This window comes from Antechinus flavipes, chromosome 1 (assembly GCF_016432865.1).
Source record: "Antechinus flavipes isolate AdamAnt ecotype Samford, QLD, Australia chromosome 1, AdamAnt_v2, whole genome shotgun sequence".
Lineage (NCBI taxonomy): Eukaryota > Metazoa > Chordata > Mammalia > Dasyuromorphia > Dasyuridae > Antechinus > Antechinus flavipes.
In genome coordinates this window covers 251,375,378-251,395,451 of record NC_067398.1, presented here as the reverse complement: position 1 = coordinate 251,395,451, position 20,074 = coordinate 251,375,378, and the positions used below count along the sequence as shown (strand labels likewise).

Sequence of the window (20,074 nt, the reverse complement as noted above, 5' to 3'; positions counted from 1 at the left end):
TGTACTATTCAAGTCCAGGTAATAACATACTATTAGAGTACTAATGCATTTCAGATGTATGTAAGCTGATAAAAAAAATCATCAACTAAGTTAACTATTGATATTTCATGCACAATACAATAATTTTATTCTTCCTATAAAAGTTATTCAGATGTGTGTGGCAATTGTTATAGCTGATCAATTTTATAGTTGCTATATATTTCTGACAATTATGTTATTGATGTATATCCTAAACTATGCTAAAAGGAGCCCATCATGCTATTGTCAATCATAATTAAGTACAAAAAGGAAGCTAGTTCTCCTAGATTATTCTGTTTCTAAAGAGGTGAAACTCAATATATGAGATCAAAACTCTTTAATAGGCTCCTATGTTCTCCAATGCCTAGAACTCAAACTCTGAAACTGTCTAGTTAGTATCTTTAAAAACAGTCACAACCTTTGAGATTTGATTGGTTTATCTTTAGACAGGTCTTGGACATGGTCAGTCAAGTGGAAGTGACCTGGCTCTTCCTTTATCCTGCTTTTATCTTCCCAACTCTCCTTTGGTTTCTCCCCATTACACCACAGATCTTGCAGCTACTTCTTTACTCACTGTTAAAAAATTGCATTTTCCCAAATCAATTTGCTCATTGAGTATGACTGTCTTCTGGGTTGTAATTGCTTGAGCCTGTGAAGCTATTTTCATGTAACTAGAATAACAATCCTTTATAACCTGTGATGGATGTCTGTGACAATTTCTTTATGCCACAAACTGAATCTCTATTATGCTATTTTTATAAAATATTCTTTTACAACTATTACCCTCCCAAATTTATTTATCCTGGTGCCTTTAAAAAAAAAATTCGTAATGGTACTTTTTATCACTTCATTATTACTTGAATTTGGATAATGTCCAGAAATAAAAACATCTGCTGTAAAATCTGATCTTCAGCACTAAGTGCTGACCTTAAACAGTCAAAATGTTCAGCCCATGCCAAGCAAATGTTTGATTGGAAGATTATGCATAAACATTTCCACAAAGGAAAGAATATAAAGTATAAACATTTCAACAAAGAAAAGAATATAAGGTAATTACAATATCTACTAGGGGCATCCATCTGTTCCCAGCTTTTGGTCTAGTATCCCTAAAAATTCTACACCTTAATTGATAAGAAAGAAATCTCATAGTGGCCATATGCCAACAAGGAAAGAATGATGGTCACTTAGTTGGCTTGAAACTAGGAGTAGTATTAAAATATTCACATGTGATGAGGATTTAAGTTATTTTGAGGTAAAACATTATGTTAAGAACTATTATATTTTTTTTGATCTGCCCAATAATTTCTGAAAGCTTGTTTCTGTTCAAAATTTAATTAACAGTTACCAAATATCAAACACTATGATATGTTTCATAGTGCTGTAATAGTTCCAGATACAATATAATAACTCTAACGATCTTCTTCCTTTGTGATTCCAAATCATAAGGTTTAGAGCTAAACCTCTGAGATTATCTAGTTCAATTCTTTCATTTTACAGCTGAAGAAAACCAGGGCCAAGAAGGTGAATGTATCTGCTCCTTATTCACACTGAAAGTAGTAAGTGAAAACGGGATGTGAACCTAAGTCTTCTGACTCTAGATGCACTACACTCCAAATTATTCAAAGGAAAGCACCTGCAATGGGCTGAGAAGATTCCTCAATCTCATATTTAAGTTATTCCAGTAGAATAAGCTTCTTGAGGGCAGAGACTGTTTAATCTTTTGTCATTATATTTATCACCTAATACAGATCCTTGACACTTAATAAACTTCCATTGACTGACTGATTCCAACATTCTAAATAAAAGGCTATGTTTATTGCTTTTGCAGTCAATTTCAGTGTTTCTGTTCTTTTCATGGTCTTTTTTGGTCATCATCTCTACTTGATTAGAAGAGTGTTTTTTTTTAAAAAGGATGAAAATGAGAACCTGGTGAATCAGGGAAATGTTACTGGATAGAGATAAAAGAGGAGAATGGAAGACATCATTTATTGACACAATTTCAGATGGAAGAAGGACAAGTACTACATACAGTGTTTAATTTCCCAAAGGAAGAATTCCTTGTAGCATGCCTGTCATGTTATTACTCAGCTCCTTTATTAACATATTACTACATCTCTTCAGTTAATCATTCTTCTCCCTGCTGTGATAACTCTATGCACAATGCCTAAACAGGGACATGATGGGTTGTTTCATAGGAGGAAGACAAAAGACCAAAAAAAAAAAAAACAAAAAACAAACAAAAAAAAAAAACCAGTGTATTTGCATACTGTTACAGTATTTCTACACCCTTACTTTCAATTTCTGGAAGCTTTACTTGACAGTTTTGCAGAAAAGATGAGTAAAAAAATCTGACGTCAGTGAAGCAAGCCAGCTTCACTGTTAATAATCCTTTTGATGTTCAAATTAAAGGCTCAACCTCATTATTGTGAAGTTACATTATTTTGCAATCTAACCTAGAGATAACTTCAAGACTTAACTACTCTAATCAACCCTTTTTAATTTAAACTACTGGATAAAAAGAAGGAACATAAAATATAAACTCCTAACTAGAAATTCAGTGAGACATATGAAACTCCACAAATATACCCTTACACAAGTAACTAGACACCTCTTAATTCTCCTGGAACATAACTGGACAGAAGGGGATTGGTTGGAGGATGTATGCATACTACAAGATTTCAAACTGGTGCTGCAACTCCTAGCAGGCTTGAAAGTTAACTATATTAAGAGAATGTCCTCTGTTATTTAACCCCTCAGCCCATTTCTTCATCTGTAACATGAGGAAGGGGTTTAACTCAACAGCCTCTAAAGTCTGTTCCAGATCTAAATCTATGATTCTATGATTCAGACACATCGTATTCATTTCTTTCTCCCTTGAGCTTTCATTATTAAAACACCATTAAATTAAGTTGATTTTACCCACTAAAAATTTATGGTTATAAAAGGTAATTTTAGGAAATAGGTTTAGTGGTTGTTAGAGCCAGCCCTGAGGAAGACCTGGATTCAAATTCTGCCTCTAACATGGACTAGTTATGGAAGAATGGACAAGTTACTTCTCTTCTCAATGTTTTCAGACAACTGTAAGTATTACATTACTGATCTATATTAGTAGAGAGAGTTTCTATACTGATGAAATCACAGATCACATATCAAGACAACTTAAACTTAATCCTTTCTTGACAAATCTTTTGAGCTACAATTTCAATCCCCTAGAACACTCTCCAGTGATTGTTCCAAATGTTTTCTTCTTTCAAGCTTCCAACCTAATTAAAATCCTTTTCAGCTCTTATCTATTATCCTATGAACTGTATCCCCATCCTTAATATTTATAGGAAATTATAACCTCTTACTTCATTGAAAAGACTAGGGCCAAAAAAAATTTTTTTTAAGGAAAGAAAAGACTAATGACATAATGCCCTCTCCATATCTCCATATTTCATAGTTACTCAGCATCATCTGTGGTTTAGGAAGAGCACTTTGGCAGCTAACTGGAGAATGTACTGAGGAGAGAGAAGATAGAAGTAATTTAAGGATGGGATTTGACAAAGGTGTGAGAGTCATAAGACACGAAAGCAAAGATCTAGGAAGGAAAGAATAGTAGAGAGTTAGACTTAATTTAAACGATCAAGATTATTAAAGAAGGAAATTTGAAGCAAAAGTGATAAACTGAGGAGTAAAATGTTTACCTTCACAGTGAAGGTAACAGTTTAGGAGTAGTAAGGCAAAGCAAATAACAGAAGATTATGATTTGATAAAAAGAATTTTCTCTTGTAGCATACTTGTTCTTTATCACTGAAGTAAAACACTCAGAAATGATGGTGAGATGAAGGCTGGGTTGCCTAGGGGATTCTGGAAGGGGAAGTAGAGGAATGGGAGTTGGAAGAAATTGGGAAACTGGGTATCTGAGGTGTTTGAATATCATTAATTAACTAATCATTAAGTCCTCTTACATAAGAGAAGAAGGGGTTGAGACAGTGAGAAAGTCTTTGAGCCAAGTACTGACTTTCTTGAGAAGAAGAATGATATGGGAACCACTAGATTGTACATTGGATAATGAATTTAGATAAGAGTGAATTTCCAAAGAGAAGTTGTTAAATCATGGGACTGGAGGGAAAGTATGGAAATAGCAATGGGAAGGAAACAGTATTTCAATTTCTCCTCAAAGACCAATGTGTTGGAAGAAATGAGAGGCAATGCGACCAGTAAAGGAAAAGATGGCCACAGATGTAACATCTCAGGGAAGCCGACTCTGAGAATTGCAGAAGGTAGAAAGAGGAAGCTCTTTTAGTTATGAAATGGGAAATGGAGGGTGGAGAATAAGAGAATAGTAGAGTTTGGAAAGGATGATTGTTATGGGCCAGAACTCTATTGAAACAAAGGAATCTTATGAGGTACTAATTGGAATTGACAGAGACAATAGTTATCTAATTTAGGATGGTTCAGTATGATTGATTTAATCCTACAAGGAGAAGTTATGGGCCAGAACTTGAAACAAGGTACTAAGTGGAATTGAGGAGACAATAGTTAAATCTAGTTTAGCATTGATTTACTCCTACAACAAATAATGGTTTCGTAGTGAAACAATGATTTGGTTTATACTCAGAGTGCAGCATATAAACTAGAAGCCTCAGCCAGAGAGATTCAGAGACATTTGGAGAGATTCAGAAGCCAGAGAAGGCAGGCACGACCTCAAGCTTTCAGAACCAAGGAGGGAGAGGGAGGGAAAGCGAGGGAGAGAGAGGGAGAGGGAGAGAGAGGGAAAAGTAGAGAGAGGGAAAGAGAGGGAGAGAGAGGGAAAGACAGGGAAAGAGAAGGAGAGAGAGGGAGAGAGAGGGAGAGAGAGAAATGGAAGTTAGTTAACTATAAAGAAGTAGGACTTTTTCTATCACAACTGTCTTGGTGGCAGAAGAGAGATGGTACTGTGCCACTATATAGCCTCATGGCCAGACTATTCTGGGTCTCTCTTTGGTGGTGAAAGAGTATTCTGGCTGAATCAAGCCTTTGAATCTTCAATCAGCTTAGAAGCCATTGAATGTAAGTCTCTATAAGTTACTCATAGAAAGCTTTCCTCATTCTCCTAATTAGTCCTCTCTCTTCATTCTACCAGATTAAATAGTGAGAAATCTTGTCACTACTTAGATCAAAAACCTTCAGGGACTCCCCATTATAAATGGAATAAAGTTTAAACAAACTTTTTAGGCATTCAAAGTCCTACAGAATCTTGAACTACCTTATCCTGTCCTTCTCTTGGTACCCTATATGCCAATCAATCTGAACTAATGTTTCCTACTTTCTGAAACACAGTATCTTCTTGAGCTATAGTCTTCTACTGAATTCCTCTTGAATCTTTAAAAGCAACTCAGAAGAAGCCTTTATCTGTGGGGTCTCAGAGATTTTTTAAAAACATTTTCTAAAATTGCAATGGCTAGGTGCTGGGCCTGGAATCAGGAAGACTCTTTTTCCAATGTTCAAATCTGACCTCAGATACTTAGTAGCTGTATGACTGTGGGCAAATCACTTAATCCTGTTTGCCTCAGTTTTCTCATCTGTAAAATAAGTAGAAGGAAATGGCAAATCACTCCAATATCTTGGCCAAGGAAACACCAAACTGGATTACAAAGAGTCAGACAGATCTGAAAATGCCCGAACAAAAAATACTTATGCTGTGCATAAGTTGTACAAGTAAGAAGACAGAGATATGTCTTTTCTAAATGCTAGATCATCCTCTAGTGATCTAAAGTTTAGAATCTAATAAGTATTTAGTAAACACATGAGTTAAATGTCATGGAACGCTTAGTAAAAGAGAGGGACGTGTGTTGACAATACAGTCCTAAAATACAATTTCTAACCTCAAGGAGAATAGGCTAGATCCAAAACAAACTTATAAAAAAGAGAATATAATGCAGTATTAAATAAAATAAGCAATAGGAGGTCTTATGGTATAGTGAAAACTCTAGTTAAAATGTTAGGTTCTAACACTTTTTTGGTTGCTTGACTTTGGGTACCAGCTTTTACAAAATGAAGGGACTGGATTAGAATATGGACAGGAGGTGAAAGATTACCAGGTTCTCAGTTTGAATCAGAAAGTTTCAGTTTTGCCATTTATTTCCTTGGGAAAAATCATTTCTCACCCTGCCACCCTCCCCAATGTCCTCTTCTGAAAAATAAAAGATTTGGATAGGCCAATAGATCCCCAAGGTCCTGTCCAGCTCTAAATTCTTTTTCTTTCTTTTTTTTTTTTTAAATAACTTCAAAGGAAGAATAGATGAAAGAGCCACTTCCTTTGCCAAGACCAAAGATAAAAACTCTTATGTAAATAAAAACATGTCCCAAAAAGATTCTGTGCCTTTTCAAGCTTTCATAGCTTAACGTTAATCATTTACAACTACAGTAAAACTTTTGGGACATTCCGCTTCTTCTAATTATAAAATCTGGAAGAACCCTCAGGGGTTATTCAACTCCCCTCTTCATCGTACAGAGGAGGAAACGGCGGCCTTGGGAGGTCAAATAAGTGAAGCAAGGGAGTAAGCATCAGAGGCAGAATTTAAACCTAGGTCCTCGGAATGCCCCACTTTGCACCCATTCTCCTCATGGGCCCACCATGCATCGCAACACGGAGCAGAGGGTGGCAGTTGAGCATGTTGGGAGAGGCCCCCTCAGAGTGGGCCCGCTTCCTTCCCTTACCGCTTCCGAGCCCTGCTCACTGATTTCCTGTAACATAGCGGCGGCCGGGTGGGGGGCTCTCGGGAGCCGGGAATGGCGGGTTCCCCGCTATAAGAGGTTCACGGAATCGGTGGGCCCCAGCGCCACATGCCCGCCATGCCCCCCACCCCCGCCGCAGCCGCCGCAGCCGCCCGCCGCGTAGGCTGCAGGCAACAGCGCACGACCCGGGCCGGCCCCAGCACTTCCGGAGGGCTGTCTCCATGACAACAGCAAGGCGCAACCCAACGCAGCTCCAACAAGCCCGCCTCCAAAAGCTCCGGAAGCAAAGAGCGACTTTCCGGAGGAGAGCCGCAGGGCTCCCTGGGAAAAAGGAAATTGATGTAGGCGAAACAGCTTGCCGTTAGATTGACTGAGAGCGCGCTCACAGTTTGCATCCTTGAACTGGAAGAGGAAATGTCCTGGAAGAAATGCCTTCAGAGAGGCTCTTAGTTCTGTCCATTGACTAGGGTTCTGGAAAATGGGGAAAAGGAGAGAAAGGTGAGAGAGAGGAGGGAAAGGACTGTGGGACACGATTAAGTATGTTAGGTATGCTTATATGGTAGGCAGATTGATGAATGTACAAAGTTTATAATGTGTGTATTTCTAGTATGGATATGTTCATATTGTTGGTTCTTCCTTTCCCAAGAGGACCGGTCCTATCGCGAGATGATGTCTTCACTTGCTCTTAAATTGGATTCAAGTGAGACTGAGCTGCCCAAGTCTTCAGCCTCAAATCTCTTCAGAGTCGGCCAGACCCAGTACAAAAGTCAACACTTACTGGTCATGGCCCTGGATGCGTGAACGAACCTGGCATCTTAGATGTCTGACCCCAAGATCCAAGCCCTCTACAACTCCTACTGTAACTCTTCATGGCAGTTGGGGCAGATATATTCTGTATAGCACACATAATGTATTATGTGAGCTATTATATTTTTATTGTGTGTAGCATGTATGAGCAGCTAGGTATCACAGTCAGTAGAGTGCTGGGGCTGGAGTCAGGAAGACCTGAGTTCAAATTTGGCTTCAGACACTAGGTTTGTGACCCCAGCCAAGTAATTGGCTGTTTGCCTCCATTTCCTTATCTATAGAAAAAAATGGCAAATTACTCCGGTATCTTTGCCAAGAAAACCACAAATGGGGTCATAATCAAAAACTAATGAACAACAACAAAAGTAGTGTAAGATGTAATATAAATTATATACTAAAATGTTTACATGTATTTTGAGTATTTAGGATATGTTCAATATAATAGTATTTGCATTTTAAGGATTTAAGATTTAAGTATTTTATATTAATAATAAGCATATATACTAAAAGAGAAGAAACAATATTACCTTTGTTAATAATATGGCGGCATATTTAGAATAGCATAGTCACTAGCACCTAAGAAGTACTTAATCAATGTTAATAATTTCTTGATTTACTTAAGCTGTCTAAGAGACTCAACACGGTCAAAACAATAATTTCAGTAAAGAAGCAGAATTAAAAAATAAAACCAGTAGCCCTTTTTGTATATCAATATATATCAAAATATGTATATTAACAGTAAAAGGTAGGAGAAACATTTTTTAAAATCTATACAAAATAATTACAAAATGCTCAAACACCTGAAGTAAACCAACAAGCACACAGAGATATTCATTGTTCATGGCTACACTGAAATAATATAATAAAAATGCACAAAACATCCTAATTTAATTTACAGATTTGAGTCTTATTACTGAAGGACTACTTTATGGAATTGGACAAAATAATGTTGACATTGGAAAAAACATGATTAATTATAACAATGAAAATACTAAAATGAATTTATACAGAAGTAAATCCGTGGAATTGACTAGCTAAACTAAATGTGGAGATAGGCTAAACAAAGTATAGAGACAAATGAAAACAGCATGATATTCAGTCAATCCCACACAAACTATTGGAGAAATAATTTATTACAAAAGAAATGCTGGGAAAACTGGAAAGTAGTTTGGCAGAAAATAAAACTCCAAATGGATGAAAGACCACAAGATGAAGGAAACATCACAATAATTAAATAACTAATTAGATCTATGGTTAGGTTGAGATTTCCTAACCAAATCTCACACACAAAAAAACCCAAACACTTTTATTATATAAAAAACTTTTGCATGAACAGAACACTAGTCAGAAAACTAGCTATAAATTGGAAACCCATAGATATCGATGGATGTGAATAATGAAGTAAGCACAACTAGAATACTGTATACACAATGACAACAGTTAAATAAATGAAAACAACCTAAATAGGTTGCTTAACTTAGCTAAATGCGAAGAACACTGATTCCAGAGGCCAGGTTATAAAATACTCCTTTCTGTTAGTAGATAGAGCAGGAATTATACATGTTCATTGTAGAAAATGTATGGAGATTTAAGTAGATAGATGGATAGATAAATACTGCTTTCTTGACCAGTTAGCTTTATTTACTGTTTTTATTATAAGAAAGGTGAGAAGGCAGAGAATATTATGAAATGTATATATGTTGGAATCTTTACAAACTGCTAACTTATTAGAGTTGATAGATTATTGATCTGATCTTACAAGAAGATGTTTTGGGCCAGAACCTGAAACAAGGTACTAAGTAGAACTAATTGATACAATACTTGTGTTTACACCTTTACTCATTGGAGTTCACAAGTATGGGACAGTCACAAAGTAAACTTTGTAACTTTGTGAATTCACACATCCCTTGAAGCTCTTGGGGCCAGAGAGCACTATGGGAGAAAACCCATAATCCCTCTCTCTCGTATTCCACAATTCCTCTCTCTCGTATAAAAGAAACAGACAGAGGCTCTCAGATTTCACCGGAATTATATGAAGAGTGGAGCTGGCTGGAGGCTGAATAAATCAGAGGCAGAACCTGAAGGACAAACCTTTGGATTTGGAGACATTTGGAGGGAGCTCTTGGAACCAAGCAGAGCGATAGGCCTGTAAGTGGCCCAAGGAAAGAGACAAGACTTGGAAGGAGAAATAAACATTTGTATTTTTACCAGCTGGCTGTATTTGGGGTAATTATTGATCTGAACTGGTATTAAGGCTGCCTCCAGAAAACCTCCCCCGAGAAACCTGCTCTTTCTCCCAGAGAGAACTATTCTACTTATTTTAAAAGAAGAAGATCACATTTTGGCGCACGAACAGGGATGACAAAATCCTGATTCCAGTGGAAAAGCCTCTGATCCTGATCCAGTGGAAAAGACTCTTCAACCCAGAAATTAGGGTGAGTGCAACAAAGAAATTTTGTTAAAAGAGTTAAAGTAGAATTTCAGCTAAGATGGGACAGATGTTTAGAAAACAGCCTGTTTCTGTTCAAGGAAAATGTTTGGAGAGCATTGTTAAAGTTATGGAAAGCCAAGGTTTAATTAAAATTTTACAGCAGATCACTGAACTTTTACAAACTGTAAAGCACATATGTCCTTGTTTCTCTTTGGAAAAGGAATTAGATCTAAACGAATGGAAATTGGTAGGAGAGGATCTTTGTCAATTCTATAATAAAAATGGGCCTAACTCAATTTCCAAAGACATACTTAATACATATAATTTAGTACAACTGGCATTAGGAAATTTTATAAGTATTAAAATAAGGAAAAAGAAAAAAACACCAGGAGAGAGAGCAAGAATCAGATAACAATGGAGTTAAGTACAATTCTGAGTATGATACTTCACAGCAGGAGGAATTAGGTGATTCCACATCTCATGACCCTCCCCCCTCAATTAACCCTTCATGAATGGAACAAGGGGGAGGGAGAGAGGCAGAAACATAGTCAGCTTCTCCTGTATTTTTAGTGTGGAAAAGTTGCACATCTAAGAACCCAATGTAGAAACAGAGATACAATGAGAAGACAGGGTGAGAGAAAACCCAAACCCCATGTCCAAAATGTAACCAAGGCTTTCACTGGGCCTCTAAATGTAGGATAACCCAGAGGAATGAGAGGCAGGGCCCAGCTCCAAAGTATCAATCAAAAGATAAGTGGGGCATGATAGCAACTGAGGTTACACCCAGAGAGTCTTTAGAAATTCAGGACTCTGATGTCATCTTCTAGCTCAGCAAAAAGAAAGGAAAAAAAAAAAAAAAAGACAACCATATATCTCTTTAGGGGCACCAAGCTTGGTCTTTGTAACTTCACAACCTTCATTTTCAATTGCTTTGTTTTTTTTTATATATACTGCCATAGATATTTGGAAAGTAGTAATTCTTGCTTTTGCTAATTTCATTTTTTCATCAGTTCATATATTTTCCCATGTTTCTTTAATCATATTAATCATGTTTTACAGCACAATAATATTCCATTATATTTCTTTAACATAAGATGCTTAGTTCTTCTACAATTGATAGGCATCGACTTTGTGTCAATTCTTTATGAATATAAAGAAAAAAGCTGCTAGAAATATTTTAGTGCAAATGAGATCTTTCTTTTTATTACTGACCTCTCTAGAACATATGCTTAGCAATTGACTCTCTGGGTCAGAGTATCTTTCTGTGAATGTTTTAGTCACTTTATTCATATACTTTTTCTTCCCACATTGATTGTATCAATTTTCATCGACAACAAAGCATTAATTACTCCCATCTTTCCATAACTTCTCCAAATTTTGACTTCTCATCCTTTTGTCAATTTTGCCAATTTGCTTGGTATGAAATTGACATGTTAAACTTCTAGGGAAGATGTAGCAATAACCCTAAGGCCACTTAGCCTTGGCAGTGATGTAGTTGGAAATGATATATTTCTTCCCATATTATTCTGTCCCAGTTTATTCTATATGACCAGGCTACAAATACTGCTGACTGTCAGATATCATCATGTTGGTGAGTGATAACAGTTTCTGATACTAATGAGCAACGATAAAGAGGTACTTAAAGTTGATGCAGGCACAGAACAAAATTGGATGTCTACCACATGATCTAGTGATTTTTCAGGCCTAAAAACACACCTCCAGGAAATATGGAACTATGCCCAAAGAGATCATGAAAAAGGGAAAAGGACTGACATGTGCAAAAATATTTATGGCAGCCTTTTTTGTAGTGGCAAAGAACTGGAAAGTGAGTGGATACCCATCAGTTGGGAGATGGCTGAATAAGTTATAGTACATGAATGCTATGGAATATTATTGTTCTATAAGAAATGGCATCCTGCTGATTTCAGAAGACCTGGAGAGGCTTTCCTGAACTGATGCTAAGTGAAGTGAATAGAACCAAGATAACATTGTACACAACAACAAGAAGATTATACAATGATCAATTCTTATGGACATGGCTCTTTTCAACATTGAGGTGATTCAATCCAATTCCAGTGATCTTGTGATGGAGAGAACCATTTGCACCCAGAGAGAGGACTGGTGGCGACTTAGTATGGATCACAAGATAGTATTTAAACTCTTTTTGTTGTTGTTTGCTGCATTTTGTTTTCTTCCTCATTTTTCCCTCTTTAATCTGATTTTTCTTGTACATCATGATAATTGTGGAAATATGTATAGAAGAATTGAATATATTTAACATATATTGGATTACTTATCAACTAAGGGATCAGGTAAAAGGAAGGGAGGAGAAAAAAAGTTTGGAACACAAGGTTTTACAAGAGTGAATGTTGAAAGGTTTTTACAAGAGTGAATATTGAAAACTGTGCATATATTTTGAAAATAAAAAAACTTAAAAAAAAAAAAAGTTCAGAAGGTCCTCCCAGGGTTCTGCCCAGGAAATTATGGGTATTGCACCTGTCCACAAAGTCAGAACCAGACTACTCCTCAGCTCTACTTCTCAGCTTAAAATTAGCATATCAGTGACATGATGCACCTAGTCTCAGTTTTTCCCTATGAAGATAACTTTATCTTCATAGTTATCTTTATCTTTGGCTCCTGATTCTTTGCTAGCTTCTTTTGGAACGTAGCCTGCTTTAATTGGCATTACAATTATAATAAACTTTGCCCTTTGTCTTGGAGATGGACCTAAGCCTGCAAATTCTTTTGAGATACCTTTACCATGCCAGTGTAGAACTCCAACCTTTTTGAGGTCTTCTGAACTCCAAGAAGATGAAATTATTTTGTTTTGCATTTCAGTTATTGCCATGTTCTTCCAACTCCAAATAGAACGAATAGATTGGATTCTCAGAAGGCAGTGTCTACTGTTTCCCTCCAAGTTTTTGGGTTCATCTTTGATGCTTTTTTTTTTTTTTTTGAGTCCCCTCCTAGTATGCTTCCTTCAATTTAGAACAACTAGCTGATATCAATTAGTTATTATAAAAGGAATTTATACCAAGAACATATTGCAAGAATGATAATTACAAGACAATCTTCACAAACTTAAGGGTGCCTTCTCTCCTTGAACATACAAATAAGGTCTCTGGAAATTATGGGCAAATACTGTTTTTGTGTTTTCTTTCACAATATGATTAATGTAGAACTGTTTGTATAACTTCACATATATCGCCTATAACCTAAATCAAAATGCTTGCCTTCTCAATGATTAAGTAGAGGGGGGCAAGAAATGGAACTCAACATTTTTAAAAAATTAATGTTAAATTTTGGTTTTCCATTGAAAAAATGCAATTGAAAAAAGTGGAACATTAATTTTTAAAAATAAAAAATTTATTAAAAAGCATTAATAGTCTATCTGATAAAGGTAATTTAGTCCACAGTTTTTTAAAAAAAACACTAAGTGAGGAACAGGTACAGAACATATGTAAGGCACTGGGAATTTTCTCTTCTTGGAGTCTCCACCAAGTTTGCTTCTCAATGTTAATTTTTTTTGATGATTGAATCACACTCCCTTACTTAACTGGGTTAGCTCCTTTAAGAATTGGTTTCTCAATGTCTTGGTCAATCAACTTGAGCTGGATCAAGCATGTTACTTTTTAGAATTGGTTCTTTCTCTGCACTCAACTACTGTCCCCATTTCCAATGGTTTCTGCTATCAACTCTGGTTGTTGTTGAGACTTTGGATAGTTTTAAAACTTTTTAAAACTTCCAAGGTCAGAACCCATTGAACTTTTATTTCCAGATAGTTAATCACCTAAGACCTGGAAAGAATAAACACAAAAAAGACAAAAAGAAATATAGGCACCATGCATTCACATACACATGTTGGTCTAGTAGGAGATAGAACTTGTGGCTCTGTCCTCATCCAGCTGAACTGAATTTCAGAGCTTTAAAGCCAATTGGTAAACTTCACAAAGCATCTCATCTCCTCAGCCTACGGGCTTTAACATTTAATCATATGTTAGGTTGAAACAAGGCAAGGAGATAATATAAATTCTCCAAGTAACTTAACAGAACAAGTAAATGAATTGGTGTTCTAGGTATTGCTTGGGCCCTTGTTGGCCAGCTTTCTTAAGTTATTCTATTACACAGTTATTCATAATATACAGTCATCTATTATACACAAATCTACTGATTTGGAACATTCTTTTATATAATTGTTAATAATTTGAAATTTTCTTGAAAACTATTGGTTCATATACTTTGACAATATTGGGAAATACCTCATATATTTTTGTTAGTTGCTCATAAATCTTTTATATGAGCCCTTTATCAAAAGTTAGTTGGTAACAAAGATTTTTCCCAGTCACTTCCTTTGTATTTTATCCAAGTTGCATTTATTTTGTTCATACAAAAGTTTTCAATTTTATGTAATTGATATTACACTTTATTTTTGTTGACTCTGTTTCTTATTTGAGTAAGAATTCACTTTCTAGCTCTTTTTATTATTATTATTTGAAAGTTACTTGATCATTTTTATTAAATGATGTGACATTTAATATTCAGATATCCATTTTGAGTTTATTGTGGTATCTTGTATAAGATGTTGGTCTAAATCTAATTTCTGTTAGATTGCTTCCTTATTTTCCTAGCAATTCTTGTCTAAAAGGGCATTCTTTCCTGTCATAATGTCTTTTCAGGTAAAGAGAAGATATGCACAGTGGTGATGTCTGCTAGTCTGGATATAAATCCCATTATGTTTCTTTCAACTCTTAAGAGATTAGGTCTGCTATGGACTTTTAGGAGCAGACATGATTGAAAGATGAGACTTCCTATGGTGAAGGGAAGGAAGGGCAGAAACTATTGCCTCTGAGCATCTAAAATGGGGAAGAGAGATGAACAGGAGGGAAACTGCAGATGATTCTTTGGGAAGCTGAATTAGGACACTGGGAAAGCAGATCCTCATTAAGGAAGTGAAAATGAGATAACGTCAATGATGTCAACAGTGCTGCTCATGAATCCTGTCTGGGCAAGTCCTATCTTACTGAGATCATCCAAAGAAAGAGACTTAAGACTGGGGATTCGTTCCTTCCTTCCTCGCTGGTTGGGAAAGGCTTATTTTCTAAGAAACCAATATCATTAATGAATATTCAAAAATTTTACCTAAAATCCTAATAAGACTATCAATAACTTGTCAAAAAATCATTCACTCTCATCAGGTTAAATTTATACTAGTTATCCAAGGATAATTCAACATTGGGAAAATAATACAATCATATTAAAAAACAAAAATAGCCAAAACCACATGATTATATTAAGATTCAGAATAAGCCTTTGACAAAATATAACATGCTTAAAAACTACCAATAAGAATAGAATATTTTAATATTACAAGTATCTATAAAGCCAAGCATTTTTTGTTTACTAAAGCATTTCATTTAAGGGGAAACTATTAAAAACTTTTCTGATAAATATGGGAGTAAATCAGGGATATCTATTTTCCCTGCTTTGAAAATGCTAGCAGTTCAATAAAAGAGAAGCCAAGTTGAGAAGTTAGTAAGAAAGACGGGCAAAAGAAATAGAAATTCATCATACTCATGTTTCATAATTTGCTTAACCATACCTCCATCAACAGGCATTTTTTTGTTTCCAGTTCTTTAGGCCTTGCCAAAATGTGCTGCCACATGATAAATATGGAGAAGTATGGGAAGACATAAGAATGGATGCAAACTGAAAAATGTGCAACCAAGAAAATAATATATACAATGATTATAGTAATATAAATTGGAAAGAACAGCAGCAATAAACCATTGAAACTGAATACTTCAACCTTATGACCATGTATAATTGTAAAGAGATATGAGAAGGCACCTTCCACTCTTATTTGCAGAGGTGGAGGGCTATCGGTAGAAAACACTGAATACTCATCCACCTTAGTTTTGTGGAATTTTTTTTTCTTTTAAGAGATAGGAGGAGAAGGAAGAGCAGATACACTAAGAAATGTAGATAATATAAAAAATATAGCAATAAAATTAATTTCAAAACAAACAGTGCCAAGTTGAGAAGTAGTATGGAGTGGCAAATAGATTGCTATATTTGGTGTCAGGATGTTGTTTGTCCTTCATTCTGGAAGAGGACCATGACATCAGGGAGGTAATGCCATGATGTGCAAGTAAATTGGATTTAAGTGAGGGAGGGCTGTGCAAGGTCACCTGCCTCACTTTCTGCTCCAGAGCCTTCTGGGTCCAGTGGCAAGATCTACATCAGGACCAATAGAGGTAGTCTTGGATGAAAAGGGAAACCTTGGCCTTTTTGAGTTTAAGTCTTCATTAAGTCTCAGTTTGACTGAGGTCACACCCATTCAGTGATTAAGGCTAGGTAGCAGTTGAGGCAAGGAATCAACTATTTCACCTAATCCCCCCCAAAAAATCGAGAGAAGACCCTCTGTTTTCAGACAAAGCAGAAATGGTTGCTATTTACATTCAATCTGAATCATAACCCCACAAGGACCAAATGGAAGTTGGCCTAGCACCTATTTAATGGTGGCTAATGAGAATCAGATTGATTTTGGTTTAAGGCATGTTCCTGAAAATAGAAATTTAACCTCTATTTAATAGCTAATATTTGTGTAGCATTTTTTTCAAAGTTCTTTAAAAATCCTCTTATTTCATTTGATCCTTACAACCCTAAGAGATAGGTACTATTGTTATACTCATTTTACAGGTGAGAAAGAGAGGCTCAGAGAGGTGAAGTGACTTGCCAAAAACAATATAGTTGGTATGTGTCGAGTGCAGGATTATAATCCAGGTCCTAGTCCTGACTAACAGATTCAGCACTATTTTCACTATATAACAAATTCTGTTTCTGATAGTTATTACTAATAATGTGACTAAAGACAAAAGATTCTTCATCTGTTAAATGAAGATATCTGTAGTTGTCATCTTACAAGGCTATTAAAAAGTTCATAGAAGATAAGTATGTGTGCCTCCCTTTATCCCTTCCCCCCATGGAACATGTTCAATTGTTATTTCTAGAACTGTATGATTATATGGAAAATGGAGGAAGGGCAATGACTAGGGAGTAGGACTGAGACTGTTTCCAGCTGTACCGTGCAGCCAGAATTGCTGAACATGACTCAATGGATATTATAAAAGAGAACAGCCTGCCCACTCACCTCTCCCTTCTCCAGCTTTGCAATGTCAGATCCCAGTGAGAAAGGAAACCCAGTTATGGTGAGACCACAAGCATATCTCAGTGAAAGTTCACTACCTTGCTGAGACTACTTAAGTTGTCCTTTTTATTTCCTTTCATTAAATTGGTGACTTAATCCGCATACTCAAGTTGGATGTATCCAGGATTGAGATATGACTTATGGAGCTTTGGCAAAAATGGGAGGGCTCTTGTTTGGAGAACACTGAATAATCATGTTTCACTTCAGTTTTGTCAATTTTTTTTTCTTTTTTAAGAGCTATCTCTCTGGTCCTGAAGGTCCTGTGTTCTCATGGAATTAGAGATGACTAATAGCAAGTACACTTTAGTCTTTAGAGGGCATGGCCACTGACAAAAGTACTGGCCCAAACCTGGCTGTTTTACCAGCAAACACACTGAAAATAGTTTGTTTGGACAGTGCCAAGAAGAAATGTAAACCTATTAGTAGTCCTGCAGACTGATTTATATTCTGATGATATTTGAGTATTACCCTCCCTGCTAACTGTACCAGTATATAAAAGTTAAGTTACTGAATTTTGTTCTAACTTGTGTTTGTGATATATACATATATCTGCTTAGCATTTCTTGCATATATAGGAATAAATTACCTATTCCATACTCAGGTCTTATAAATTGAGTAGTTTTACAACTTTTGGCAAAACCTAGATACAAGTATACCCTGAGATACAAGTAAATCAATTCTGGGGTGCCAGGATAGGGGATTTAATAAGTGGAAGAATGTGAGAAAAGGAAACCTAACCCCCTCTCATTAGAGTCCTCCAGGACTAAACAGTCCAAACCGCATACCTAGGGACAGAACACAAAGTACCCTAGGCCCCTGTAAGAAAGCCAAACTTCCTCAGGATAAGATGTGTGTTTTGTAAACTATAAGCAAGATGTAATAGTCAGCTAACATTATTATACAGTATAGAAAGTCAAGTAGAAGTGATCAGCTACATAGGAAAACCAGGAATGGACAAGATCACAAACACAAAGAGGATGGAGAACATCAGAAAAGTGTGATCAACAGTGTCAAAACTATTGAGAGATCACATTAAACCCAATCAGTTGAATTGGGTTAATTAAACTCAAGACCTTTATCTTTTAGTACAAATGAGGGTCCCTTTGACAATTGAATAATAGCACCACCCAGTGGTCATTTCCTTATTTTGTAAAAATTTCAGATTTTTCTTGGGATTTATTAAGCACTTCTATTCAACAATTCAACAAACATTCAAGTCATATACTATTAAAAGCAAGGCATTCCACTGGGTATTGGAAATGAAAACTAAAAAATAAGTCTTTGCTTTCAAAAACCCTCATTCTATTTAGTATATAGCAGAGAAATAAAGATTTAGAGTTGGAAAGAAAGTTTAACTCAAAATTTTATATGAGAAAACTCAGAGCCCCAGAAAAGTTGAACAATTTGCTAACGGTCACCCAGATCACAAATAACTCAAAAATCTGAATTAGGTACTTGGGATAAAAAATTCCACAGTTCCCTTTACTAGCACCATACCTATTACAAATTTCAGAAAAGATGTTGACTTGTGTTGTAGGATTGCCCTAATCTCGTAAATTCCTACATTTAAAATGTCATTCATATTCCTTTCAAGATTATAGTAAAATTACTATGATAACTATAAATCATTGTCACATTAAAATCCAAGGATCCATAAACAAGCAGATAGTTAAGAAAATTAGAAATTCTTGGTCATATCTCTTTGGTAGAGGACAAAGTGGATAGATAACTATGGAAGCAATTAATATGAGATTGCAGTTAAGGAGACAGTGGAGGATAGAAAAGCCCAACATGCTATGGTTTATGGGTCATGAACTGGACACAACTGGAACAAGTCTCAAATATTTCAAAGTGATATTTTTGGTACAAGTTACTGCATTTCCTTATTATATGAAGGAAAGCCTGTTCAATCAGACAAACCCATAAAACTACTGGGCTGAAAAAAAAAAACCCAAAACCCAAAATATTTCGGTTGGTTCTTCAGAAGGATTTTTTCCCAAACTGTTCTAGTTAACAGTTCTAAAAATTTCCACAGCTGCAATCTGATATGTGATTTTAAAAAAGACTTCTTAAGATTGAACTGTTCTAGTTAACAGTTCTAAAAATTTCCACAGCTGCAATCTGATATGTGATTTTAAAAAAGACTTCTTAAGATTGAAACAATGAGTAAAAGAACATTCTTCATAAACCAGATGAGAAAGGAAGACAGGCATGTATTAAGATTTTACAGGTGGAAAAACTGAGGCTCAGTGAGGATAAGTGAGTTACTATTGATCACCTAAATGATGCAATCTAGATTTTGGTTCAGATCTACTGAACACAAGACCAAGACACCTGTGCTTGGCCCTGTTTAACATTTTTATCAATGACTTTGGTAAAGGCATAAGTGAGATGAGATGCTCATCAAATTTACAGCCGACATCAAAAAAGAAGGATGCCTAATACATTGCAAGACAGAGCCAAGACGCCAAAGGATTTTGCCAGACTACAATATTAGGTCTATAATTCATTAGGGATAAATGTAAAGTAGTATAATTAGGTAACAGTTCTGAAAAAGATGTTGGATTCCAAGCTCAATATCAGTGGGCTAATAGGAATCCTAGGCTGCATCATGAGGGGCAGAGTTTCTAGGAACAGAGAGTATTTGTATCTTCTCTTCCCTAATCAGACATTTTCTGCAATATTGCATTATATGTTTAAGGAATTAAGTCGGAGAGTGGCTCGCTCTGGAGTCAGGGGGCTAGCCTTCTGATCCCCTATGTGCGGTTGGACAAGTTTTAATTTGCCTCAGTTTCCTCATCTATAAAATAGTTGTTGAATTTGATGGTTTATAAACTCCAAATTATTTCATCTTCTAAATCTACCATCTTGTGAGAATCAGTTGAAGAATCTGAAGTTGTTTACCCTGG

At 35.9% G+C, this 20,074-nt stretch overlaps 1 protein-coding gene and 1 long non-coding RNA gene across 4 annotated transcripts in view; one reads left to right on the top strand and one right to left on the bottom strand.

Moving 5' to 3' along the window:
- IQCE (IQ motif containing E) overlaps positions 1-20,074 on the bottom strand; it is a 109,185-nt gene that overhangs the window by 86,859 nt on the left and 2,252 nt on the right. For 2 of the 3 annotated variants that reach the window (XM_052000088.1, XM_052000087.1), the window contains exon 1: positions 6,703-6,909. The exons of the other annotated variant lie outside the window; for it this stretch is intronic. In XM_052000088.1, the coding sequence (XP_051856048.1) occupies positions 6,703-6,738 (36 nt within the window). In that variant the 5' untranslated portion in view covers positions 6,739-6,909. Of the gene's footprint in view, positions 1-6,702; positions 6,910-20,074 lie in introns of those variants that run through there. 3 annotated transcript variants of the gene reach the window in all.
- LOC127563785 (uncharacterized) lies at positions 6,962-15,755 on the top strand. The gene is made up of 2 exons (XR_007954149.1): positions 6,962-7,218; positions 15,588-15,755. It is a non-coding gene; the product is annotated as an uncharacterized LOC127563785 (long non-coding RNA).